This window comes from Platichthys flesus, chromosome 2 (assembly GCF_949316205.1).
Source record: "Platichthys flesus chromosome 2, fPlaFle2.1, whole genome shotgun sequence".
NCBI lineage: Eukaryota > Metazoa > Chordata > Actinopteri > Pleuronectiformes > Pleuronectidae > Platichthys > Platichthys flesus.
Genome location: NC_084946.1, coordinates 22,786,391 through 22,799,000, shown reverse-complemented (window position 1 = coordinate 22,799,000; position 12,610 = coordinate 22,786,391). Strand labels below are relative to the sequence as shown.

Genomic DNA, 12,610 nt, shown 5'->3' with positions numbered 1-12,610 from the left:
GGTATTCTGCTGAATTAAGTTAGCAGCTTCCAGTAGATTTTAGCATGTATTAGTGGCCACCAGTGGATGTTACTTCAGTTGTGCACCTCAGCGTCATCAAGTGTTTTGACCTTTTAATCAGTATCAAAGAGAAAGTTCTCCAAAAAAATGTAAATGTCCTCATCATCATATAAATTGTGACTCCTTCCTCAAACCTTAAAAAGACAAAAAACAGGATAAAACATACTATTCCTCCATTCTGCTCCTGTGGGGTCATCCAAGTGTCTGTTAGCCCCAACATTCAAATTAGACTCAAACCGTGCCATTTACACCATGTTTGTAGCTCAATTGTCCAGTGTTATCCTCCTCTGGAGCTGTGTTCATGTTCACACCCGCACACAAGCTCTCGTCCAAGGGTACGCGCAGGGGGCACTTAGCATCAATACTTCCGGTTGCTCACATTTAATCTGAAAACATGGTGTAAATGTTGTGTTTCGAGTTGAATTTGAATGTCGTGTTTGACACTTGGATGACACCACAGGAGCAGCACAGAGGAATGTTCTGGAGTCTACCTCAGACTCATTCATCGATCGAACAAAGGGATTTAAAAGCAAACACAAAATGTCAAATCTTGAATGAAAATGTGCAGAAAGTAGAAGAATGTTTAATAATCTGCCCCTCCCTTCCCAAGTACAACAAAGCAAATATCTCAATGAAAATGGTTGTACAATATGATGATTGAAAAATAATGTGCATGTATAATGTGTATACATGCGTCATAAACACAAACCGTTTGGGCGTTTCAAAATGTTTCAACTGAAATCCACCTGAACATCAGTTATTTTTCAAGTGGCCACTCGGGGGGGATGTGGACAAATGACCGCTGCTGTGGCCAAAGCGGAGGAAGCGGAAGTGAGCTTCTGTTGCGCTGAATCAAACCCAAGAAGAAGAAGAAGTAGCTTTGTGAGGAGACCGCGATACAAACCCTCCGTGTGTCCGCGGCCATTAGCTTCTGGGAGCGGAGAGAAAAGACCCGTCAGAACGTGAGTGAATCGGTTCGTGTGTGTCTTTAACGCAACGGACACCCGGTGCGAAGAGCGTTTCAATTCCACGTAGCTTCACCGTGTGGCTGGAGGGTTTAGCTCGATGAGAACCAGCAGCTAACGCGAAGCAGCTAACTAGCTAGCTAGCGAACACAGCTACGTGCACTCACCGACACACGGACGTTGTTACTCTGTAGTGACCGGAGTCTTTGTGGATTCACCCAATTAACAAGGTCTTTGATAAACACACAACCCGGTGATGTGATGGATGTTCCGTCTTGTGCATCGGAACCGGCTCGCTCGCTTCTTGCTTCCCACTCGGCAGCTGAAGGAAATTCAACTGGCAGCCTCCATTGATTGTCCCTCGTTTCTACTGTTGTGAGATATTTAACGTCTAAATCAAAAACGTTAACTCTTATAAGAAATTACTTTTCGAACTACCTACCTCATGTGTCTGCAGTGTTCATCTCATTCATTGCACTACTTCAATTGCTTCTTCGCCCAATTTGCACCCATCACAGCCAATGGAACCAGGTGGCTTGTGTACATGTACAATTATTACATATCGTATTATTTGTATCGTTTTCTAACTCATTGGTTCAGTTTGTTGTTGTCCTCTATCTGTGTGTTTATTTCTACACCGAGAGACACGTAGAACAGGAGTTAAATTATTTGTGTCGTTAATACTAGACCCATAAAGTAGATTCTAAGAGATAGCTTCACCCCTTTTTATTATCGGAACAGGTAAAAAATATTATTATATATTTAAAATCTATGAAACCTTTTTTCCTTTTGTGTGACAGATGACCGTGATGGTGCCGTGTGGTGATGAACTTGTCACACACACAGAACATGGCTGTTTTCTACTAGTTTCTCCTTTTGAGAGACGTAATCCCTGTAGTATATATAAAGCTACTTCGGGCGTCGGAAAAAAATTGAAGGAACTTATTTCTCAACCTATGTAAATATGACATTTTCTTTCTCTCTAGGCACCTGGGGGGTGTTAAATCATGTGGACACAGACTCCAGCGTATCCAGTGTCAAGTTAAGGTATGTCAAGGGTTGCTCCCTCAAAAGCTTTCTTTAAATTAAATCACTGTAATGCAACTGAAGGCTTTCACCCCCAATTTCCTCTGTTTGTGTTGTTTCTAAAATCAACCAGACTTTCCTTTTCCTGAAATCATTTTTCTTTGTGCCACCCAGGCCACGAAAATCGAATTATCCTTAAGATTCTTAGGGAGTTTTCCCGAAAAAAGCTTTTTCTGCAATTTCAAAGCAACCTGAAGCTCACGATTTCATTTCAACTCCGCGATTTTCCTGAAGACATTTTTACCATTTCAAGCGAAGAGGATGATTTGAACAAACGCTGTGTTTCTATTTGTACAAAACACCGTTCGAAACCCGTCTCCACGTGATTTCATGCAATCTTGCAGACCTACAGGTGCATCACTTCTTACATCAAAATAAATAATTGAGGTACTACATTCAAAAATGTTAAACTACTTATTGCCATATCATGCTCCAATATTGACGCTCTGTGTTTTTATGGGCACATGTGCCATTTGCTCCAACAACGGCACTGCAACTGTACGTTTTTTTTTAAGCAAAATTCCACCAAAAAAATCGACGCGATTTTCGCTGAAAATGACTTGAGCTCAAATGGATTCAAATCGGTCACCAATGGGAGGCATTTATATTATCACCACCTGCAGAAACGTCCGAGCTCGGCGTCAAATGGATTTTTTCGAGATGCAAACATTTTCCTTTTCAAAGACGCAACAAAGAAAGCAAAGGTTGATGCACGTGCAGATTTACCTCCTCACGCTGAACCAACAGATCCGTCCCAAACCACAAAGCGATGTGAAACTGTAGGTGGGTGATGTGAAGCGCTTACATCCCTGCACGACAAATGTTGGGTTGCAATACCAATTTACTTTAATTGTTTAATATACTCACCATTAATATTGAAATGCCTGAATTATGCCACACGTCAAGGGAAGATCAATATGCAGAGTTAAATGGAGCAGATAACTTGCCGTTTTAATGAATAATATAAAACATTATATAGTATGAATATAATCAAAAAACAAGCTGGATATTTGAAAAGCACTGCTTACTTCAAATTCAAGTATTTGCTACTTGTGAAAATTTATTTTCAACTGCATTTGCATTTCCTGTCTCACTTTGATGACTGTTGCTCCACTAAAACTTCTCCCTCCAAGGAACTTCATCTCTTATTTTACCTCACTGACATGTTTTCAGGATCTTGGATGTAGATTTTGAGAAGCTTATTAGCGACCGAACCAAACATTTTCAAGCATTTGAGACAAACGAAGAAAGAACCCAGTTGAACCTCAGGATCAAGTCATGTCTCGCCGAAGAAGCCGCAGCCCGTCGCCGGGGAACTTTTCCCGCTCCTGCAGCAGTACCGATCCTCGGGATTTGGAGAGAAGGATTTTCGTGGGGAATTTGCCGACCAACGACATGGAAAAGAAGGATTTAGGAGAACTGTTCAGCCCATACGGGAAAGTTATCGGTCAGTAATGAACACAATATAAGAGTTTGATTTAAGACTACTACAAATATTTTAGATTAGTATCAGCAATAACTGTAGGCACCTTTTCATGAAATATAAGCATGTACAAATTTATGATTCCTATCGATAACTTAGGGGTAGATTTCCAAACTGTTCTCCAACCCGATCCTAAGTCTGTACCATTTTTAAATGTTCCTCTTCCAGGCGTGTCCATGTTTCGTGGGTTTGGATTTGTTCAATTTGAACACGTTGAGGAAGCGGAAGCTGCAAAGGCGGCCAAAAAGGGTCGAATATATAAAGGTTATAAAATAGGTAAGCCTCAACTGGACGTGTGATTGTCTTGCTGAATGGGAAACGCTTTTAATGGTGTACAGTGATCAGCAAATCCAAGCCTGTTAAATATCAGATTTTCTTTGTGATACAACTAGGCCGTAACAGATAAGTGCTGATCCTGATGATAATAATCTTATTGATTTGGATTTTAAAAATAGCAAATCTGATGTTTTAAGGATAAATGGTTAATGTTGTGTATGATAGCTTTCCTCGTGCATTCAGTCTTAAATACTCGATCAGTATACATTTCACTGTAAATCTGTCTTTTTGTAGATATGTTACATTCTTGGCTGACAAAGCAAATAAATAAGTGCACCATTAAATTCTAGCAAAGCCTGAATCTCTAAAATTTCTTGTTTGCAACACAGTCTTTGAACTTCGTCTACCGTGGCTCTAAATGTGTGACTGAACGTGGGACTCTTGTGGTTGTGCGAGTTTCCGAGGGATGAATTTCAAGTTGAAAATCAAATTAACTTTTTCAAACATTGCTATCGTCTCCTGTCAGATTTGAAGAGGAGCAGAGAATCCTTGCCTTCTTCATCCTTTATTCTATTCAAAATAATTTGGCAAATCGATTTGCTGCATTTTGACATCTTGTCCAGTTTGGATTTTCAAACATGGACGTTGGACCTCATTTCATTTGGATCGTGGAATTGTCGCGACTTCTCCATTTTGCGTGAACACATGAGCTGCTGATTAAATGTCACTGTTATGTTCAACGTTTGGATTGATTTATTTTCAGATGTAAATATGGCAGTGGAGCGACGGCAAGCTAAACCTCAAATCCAGCAGAGCCCTCCTCGAAGGTAAAGTAACGCGAAGTGGGTGTGAAGAACTTCCATCGCCTCTGAAACAAGCGTATTTACAATTTTCCTCAACTGTCATTTCCACCGGCTTTGGAGTCGCTTCGTGGAACTTACCGTACAATTAGATAAGTTTGTGATGGTTCACGGGACAAACAACCCAACTCTAAATTAAAAATGTCCTTCCAAATGACCCTTTTAATGCTCTTGTGCGTGTCACATATTCAGTTCCTGAAACGACTTCCGAGAGCCAAACACGTGCGTAGGAAAAAACGGGTTTTAAAGGATGTTCACAAATCCAGTTTCTCATCAAAATACATTGTGTTTTGCTTGACGCCAAATAATAGCTGTTGGATCCGTGTGCTTCCTCGGACAGAGGAAGAAGAGCAGAGTTTATTTTAGGATTTCAAACCGACAGTTGGCTCCGAAAGTCTGATTCCACACTAAACGTCTCAAACCGCAACCGTAAATCGACCTGGCTGGCGTTTCGTTGGCAGCTGCCTCCCGCTACACGCTGCCACGAGCGACTGTTGATGAATGGAATAATATAAAACCACAAACCGGAACGTCGCCTGCATTTCTCAACTACGTACCTGCACTACAGGGAACCAGCTTTAAAGGACCTTTCTCCGTTGCACAATTGGTTGTCAAAAACCCGCATTACACTTCTTGGTCAGTTACTGTGAGACCTGAATGTTGATACCTCTGCTTGGTGCCACTTAAAGAAGCTTAAACACTCGTCCAGGGCAAATTCGCGGGTTCGGTTCGTGCACATACCAGTTCAAACATGTATGATGGTTATTAAAGTATGATCCTTGATCCAGTCTTTATGCCAAAAGGAATGTGGATTGGCTTAAAAATATATCCTTTGTCTTTGTCTGGCTTTAACAGCAGTGAGCAATGTTTTCAGGGTCCTGGATAGAAAGTGAAAACTTAATGAGGATTAGAAAAATACAGAAAGTTCTTCAGTTTACTTCTACATGGATACCCCGGTCAAAAGACTAGACACCAAAGTCACTCGGTTATTTTAGTTGAAGTTATTCCTTTGGTGAAAAAGTGAAGCAAACGTTCTTGGAAACGTTCCTTGGAAAATAAATGTCTCTTGCTGAAACAACACAAATCACCATAAGCCAACTCGTCTAAACGGCACAAAACACACAGCCTTTTCCATAGAGGCCTAACAACCAGAGCACTTGTGTGTAGAGCCGGTCAGTGAAGCACAAATGGTCGACAAGTCGATATCGTTGCGTTCAAGGATCACTGGAAATTAAAAAAACCCTTGAAAGGACACCCGACAGAGTCGCCTCCTGGATTGAATTTGCGTTATTCCCTGTGCGGACACGATAGTGGCTTTGTGTTGAGCTGCTTCGGTTGTGTGACTGGATATGTTCTTATTGGAGAAATTGACCGTACCAGCGGTAGTTCTGTCCTCACCAGCTGAGGATTGACATTCCTATCACCCTCTACTTTTTTATAGGCTGCCTAACCTCTGTGTTCTTGCACTAATTGACTACATTTCTCTCAGGGCCCCATACAGCAGCTACGGGGACAGCAAAGAGCCACGGCCTCGGTCCCGCTCACCTGTTTATGGGCGTGACGGACGTGATGGACGTGAGAGCCGCGATGGGAGGGATTCAGCTCGGGAGGCCAGGCCGGCCGGTCACTCTCGTGACCACGATTACCGCTACCGTAGCTCAGAGAGCAGAGACAAGGACCCCAGAGGGGACCCCAGAGCTGACCTGAGAGCTGATCCAAGGGGGGACCCTAGAGGTGATCCCAGAGCTGACCTGAGAGCTGACCCAAGGGGGGACCCTAGAGGCGATCCCAGGGCAGACCCCAGAGCTGACTTGAGAGGGGACCCCAGAGCGGACCCACGGGATCCTGCATTCAGGTGAAACATTGTGCCCATCAGTCCAAAGTCTAGAGTTGAGTGTTAACGATTTAGTCTCAACCTGAACTGTGTCCACACAGCAGAGAGGACCTGGACAGGTTCTACCGCAGCGGCAGCGGAGCAGAGGAGTATTACCGCAGGAAGGATGAAGCCTACAGGGACCCGTACAGAGACCCCTGGAATGGACGGCGTGAGCCAGAGGGTGAATATACAGTTGTAATGAAATTATAAAATATCGTTTGTATGTGTGTGTGTGTGTATATATATACACACACACATACTTACTTTTTAAAAGATGTGTATAAAAACAGAGAATAAATATAAAATGATAAAAGCATGTTGGTTATCGTAAATATTTCAGAATTACACTATTGAATATTATGTGGGATGAATCAAGGTCTCCAGCTCGGTGAGAAGTTTCTCTTCAGTGATGATTTTAGACGTTTCGTGGATCTGAGCAGTTCTGATGTGAAGTAATCGATTACACAGATTCTTGAGATGTGGGTTGTGATCATTTTCATGTCAAATCAGTTTAGAATCATACTTTGAATGCAAAAGAAACTCTCCAGACATTAAACCTTCGGCTCTCCTTCCCCTCGTGCCCAGCGGAGGACCGAGCTCGACCGGAGGAGCGTCGGCGTAACGAGCTCTACCGTCAGTACTATGAGGAGCTGCAGAGGCGCTACGACACGGACCGGCCCGTCGACTGCTCTGTGATCGTCGTCAACAAGGCTCAGAAGTAAGTTCACTCTCTGGATGGAGAGCCTGGTGCCTCTGGACCTCAAACCTCTCTGTAAATGTTCTGTCACTACACGATATGTTTTCATTTCATGTGGCTCCTGTTTGTGTGTGTCTGTGTGTGTGTTTGTGTTCGTCTGCTTGTGTGTACCTCTGCTATGAAAATAACTGTAGGGAGTATGCTGAAACGGTCGGGCGGAAGGTCCGTGATCTGGGCATGGTGGTGGACCTGATCTTCCTCAACACGGAGGTCTCTCTGACTCAGGCTCTGGAGGACGTGGGCCGAGCCCGCACCCCCTTCGCCATCATCATCACCCAGCAGCACCAGGTGCACCGCTCCTGCACCGTCAACATCCTGTTTGGCACGCCACAAGGTAACAACACAACAACACCACAACAAGAACCGGATCTAAAATCTGCATCAGCTTGTTGTGTTTAACACACGTTTGTGTCTTTGTCTCTGCAGAACATCGGAACATGCCGATGCAGGACGCCATGATGCTCGTCGCCCACAACTACGATTCTTACAAAGTGGAAAACCGCGAAAAGGAGCGAGAGGAGATCGCCAGGAAGGCCGCCAAGATGGCCGACGATGTATTACTCAGGGAGCCCGACAGAGAGAGCCACCCCGTCTCTGTGCTCACTGCCATCACACTGCTGTCTGAAAACAGGTAGCAGCTTCATCTCCTTGGTGTCGTCAGTCATGAAGTGTTTGTAGAACCTGGAGCTTCGGGGAATTGAACATGAACACGTGTGTGATGTCTTCTCATTCGAACCTGCAGCTGCTCAGATAATTAAAAACCTGAAACACTTTCAGTAATTCCAGTTTCTCTCTGGTTTCTGTGTAGATTTGTAACCCCCGAGGAACTGGACAGTCTCATCGCGTACCTGAAGGACAAACGAGTCCGTCTGGTGCGAAGCTCTACGGACCCGCTTTCAGGTAGGAGCTTTCAAATCAGCACGTGTGTTTTTCCAGAAGTCTTAAAACTGACTTGTGGATCATGAAGAGGTTATTAAAGTGTAAAATGACAGTGGACGTAAAGAAATTCAGTTATTTTCTGTGAGGAAATTATACAAACTTTGTGCTTGAGTGGCAATTTTTCAGAATTTAGTCTCTTATTTAAAATTCCAAACATTTCCACAAACGGTTTTTCCACTGAGCTGAATAATCACGATAGTGACAGTTAGTTTGATTTGGGTCAGATTTACTGATACCATCGACCAAAATGAACCTTTCACATATAGTTCTAAATATTGTTGTAGTTTTCTTTATATTGGTTTTAATATTGTTTAATATCAAACCTCATTAAGATTTCTCTGTGAAAAGTTTTTTTTAACAACTCCTCATATGTCTTATTAGTCCGACTCTGGTTTTGGTAACAGTTGAACTTTCTTTTCTTTTTTTCTGTTGATGTTGCTCGGAGAAATAATAACAGCAACTATAAACTCCTCCATGTTTGCCTGTAAACTGAAAAACATGAGTTAAGTTTGTTTATGCAGAGCTGTTGTTTGCAGAGCAGCTCATTCACACTGACCCTTTGTCCCTGCAGCTCCAGTCCACGCTGCAGCTCCAGCAGATGTCCCGTCCTCGGCCGCAGGACTTTCTTCTTCCTCCCATTCTGCTCTCGCGCCCCAGCAGACGAGCCAGTTCGCTTTATCTGCGGCTCCCAGCGCCCCGACTAACTCCAGCCACCAGCAGGAGTTGCAGGCCAAGATCCTCAGCCTGTTCACCAGCGGCACCGGCTCATCAGTCGGTTCTGGAGGCCTTCCCTCCTCCGGCTCCCAGTCACAGGCCTACGGCTCCCTGGGCCTGCCCCCCTCCCAGGGCCTGCCCCGCCCCGCCATGTCCGCCCCTCCTGCAGCTGTATCCCAGGGCTATGGCGCCCCACAGGGCCGGATGCCGGTCGCACCAATGGGTCAAAGGCCCCCCAGCTCGACTTCAGGTATCAATTTTGACAACCCGAGTGTCCAGAAAGCTCTGGACACACTGATCCAGAGCGGGCCGTCTCTGAACCACCTGGTGGGCTCCGGGGCCTCTCAGCAGCAGCAGCAGCAGCAGCAGGTCCGACCGGCACAGAGCATGGGCCAGGCCCCCCCCATGTCCATGTATCCACGACACTACTGATAGGCTGCGGCAGGTGAATCCTATCTCCCAACGCGAGGCCCACTCTTCCCCTGTGTACGTGTAGACACCACATCGATCCCTGAAGTGAATTTACCAGCTGTGTATAGGTAGACTGTCGGAATGTTTTTGTAAACTGCTTTTTAATTTTTGTTTTTTTTAATTATTATTAATCTCTTTATTCTTGGCAGTGTTCTCACTTGGTAAAATTTGATTATTTGTCAAATTTTTGTTTTCAATTATTATTAACCAGGAGAGGATTGACTCTTCTAACGTGTGGTTTAAACAATGAAGATATGTTGCATGTGTAAAGTACATCTTGGCCCTCGATGGACACTTGTGTTGTTTTCCAACCATGACCTCTTGTGTGTTTTATAGTTTTGCAGACGTGATTAAAAACTCGAGACACAGTCGCTGTAATAAAATGGTATTGGTTTATTGCATTTTGTGCTGACAAATCTATAAAATGGAACGGGTATCGCCAGAAGCCATAGAGATATAAGCATTTGAAATGTAAGATAAAACTACTTTTTTCCTCTTTTCAATGTACCATGAAACACAATAGAGAATAATACATTATTTTTTTTATTATTTTAGAATATTTAACTTACACTGACACAAAAAATAAACACCTCCACACTAACTGTACTTGATTTATTTACACGTAGCCCCGTCCCACCCTCACCCACAACCACCCCCAGCAGTTACAAGTGCACATGTACACACATACACACTCCCACAGAACTGAAAAGAACACACTACAGCATTACCATAAGACTAGGTACAGTATCAAGTAAGAGTTAATGAACTGTTCAGGATGGAGGAAAAAGAAAATTCATATTAGTGACGTTTGGATACAGGTGTTTTCTCTCTGTGTATATATAATGTGTTTATCGTCTATATCTACAGCCGTTTGCGTTTGTAAAGCATCCATACAAAATGTTTCCCACGACTCCAGTGAATTAAAAACACATCTGGACAGTGACGAGCTTCCACTGGGGGAGCCACTGGTTTTTCAAATGAAAAACTGGATTTTTCAAAAGGTTATAGACACTTTTTAAAGGAAAAGACATTTTGGAAAATTCACGTTTTTCCACTCATGTCAAATATAAAGCTCGCTACCTCCTAAATATTATTAATTAATTGAAGTGTCACAAAAACCTGAATGTAAAAATGACAAATTGCTGTTTGGTGAGATTTTATGTAACTGACCATTCCCCATTGCCTTTACTGGTTGACAAGCATCGGTTTCCAGGCAAGATAATGGTCCACTCAACAGCTTTGTGTCAAATTGAACAAACAAGATTTATATTTTTTAAGAGAAACTATATTCCCCGCCCAAAAGGTGAACTTTTCCTTTAAAAGCTGCCCGATCCCTAAATTAAAAAAACTATTTTGGTGATAGTTTTCTATTTAATACAGTTATAGAAACACAGCTAGTGATTTAAAAAGGTTTCAATATTAGCAAGTTGAACACTAGCAGGCATATCTTTAAATACTTTGGCACTTCCCGATAGTTATATCCTTTAGAATAAAATATTCCTGTATAGTAACCGATAACTGCTACGAACTTTAGTGAGGAGGTGAACAGGATTCACTGATCTGAGGTCTAATTCACTGGAGCACATCGTTGTCACACTTACCATTAAACTGAAATATACTTTGGTAATCAGTTTATCTGAATATAACGTTTGACACCTCAACAAATCTACCATAAAAATAGAATCTGTTACTATAATAATTATAATAATATAATAATACTGAATCATATTCATCTCGGATACAATGATTGGCCAGTCCTAAGGAAAGAGGAAAAAAAAAAACGAATCTAGTAGAAAGAAAAGTTTGTAACTAATAGAAACAAAATACTTTTATACCACAAACACCCAATATATTTTCAATACACCTTTGTTCAGGGTAATTGCATGCATGCACTGAGATACACAACATAACTGGACCAGGGCTCTGCTTGCACTCCAGTGATAGCCACTTCAAAGGTTTTTTTAAAATCTTCTCTGACTCCAAGACAGCTCGACTGGGTGAAATGTAAATGCAGCTGTTTGTGTGTTAATCCCCCCCCCCCACCCCCCCAGCATCAGGTACATCTGTCCGGCGCTGGAGGGAACGATCTTATCTCAGCCTCAGACTGTGTGACCTCTCTGCAATAATCTGGGATTTGTCTTTATTTTAGTTTTTTTTGTCTTTTTACTTCCTCTGTTGGCGTCTTTAAGGAAATCCTCCTCAACCCGGTAATAGATGTGTTTCAGAGCCCTTAATATCCACTGAAGGATGGAGACTGAGTAATGATCACCGGCAGCTTTGTCTCATGCTACAGTTTGTGCAGGCGAAGGATCTGATCTGTGTCTGTGGATCAGTCTGGGAGTGGGGGGGTTGGGGGAGGGGGGACGTGCTGGTTTCTCAGTGGGGGCTGGGTGGGGGGGAGTGGGGAGGGGATGGCTATGTGGTGAGGTCCAAGCAGAGCCGGTGCCAGAATTGGAAGCGCGAGTTTTATATTCTTTGATCATTTTTCAGAAATATACTGCAATCACATTTAAAATACAGAGCTGGGGGGGGTGAGTGGGGGGGTAGGATTTAGTGGGCTTGGGTGGGGGACGCCAAGGGTGGATTTTGATGGGCAGATGGGGGGTGTGGGGAGGATGGGGGGCTGGAGGCTCACCTCACAGATTGTTAACGGTTACTGTTATTTTCTTTTTCAAGGAGTTCGGCAAGAGAAAGGACAGAGGAGTGATGCATGCTGGGATGGCAAGTAAAAACGCTCAAATGATGAGGATGGGAATGAAATCAGCAGGCGGGTCACTGGGTCACTGGTTCACCACCGCAGTGCATCATGGGATATAAGATGGTCCGAGCTGGCTTTAATACACTCGTGTGCTATGGGGGACAGAGTTTGTTCAAACCCCCCCCCCGCCCCCGCCCTCGCCCACCCACGTTTCTGCAAACCCATCCTGTCACAGAGTGCCCCCCCACCCCACCCCGCCCCACCCCCCCACCTGCTCAGTGTTAAAGTGCTTCGCTGTCTCAGCCCCGGTTGGGATGAACACTCGAGACCTCTACGGCTCCGTGAGACCCCCGGCCACACACATTCGGATGAGATGAGCGACGGCTGACGCCTCCAGGTTGTTTGTGGAAAATCAAAAAGCCTGA

General features: G+C 43.6%; 1 protein-coding gene across 2 annotated transcripts; it reads left to right on the top strand.

Moving 5' to 3' along the window:
• Positions 1 to 864: 864 nt before the first annotated feature.
• ncoa5 (nuclear receptor coactivator 5) lies at positions 865 to 9,858 on the top strand. Of its 2 annotated transcripts, none has more exons than XM_062406521.1 (12): positions 865 to 1,022; positions 2,012 to 2,072; positions 3,285 to 3,558; positions 3,763 to 3,870; positions 4,634 to 4,697; positions 6,220 to 6,585; positions 6,666 to 6,787; positions 7,192 to 7,324; positions 7,498 to 7,697; positions 7,790 to 7,994; positions 8,172 to 8,263; positions 8,874 to 9,858. In XM_062406521.1, the coding sequence occupies exons 3-12, from the start codon at positions 3,390 to 3,392 to the stop codon at positions 9,446 to 9,448; spliced, it is 2,034 nt and encodes a 677-aa protein (XP_062262505.1). In that variant the 5' UTR covers positions 865 to 1,022; positions 2,012 to 2,072; positions 3,285 to 3,389; the 3' UTR covers positions 9,449 to 9,858. The 2 variants fall into 2 exon arrangements, with proteins under 2 accessions (XP_062262505.1, XP_062262498.1); XM_062406514.1 differs by having other exon boundaries at positions 7,495 to 7,697.
• Positions 9,859 to 12,610: the final 2,752 nt, after the last annotated feature.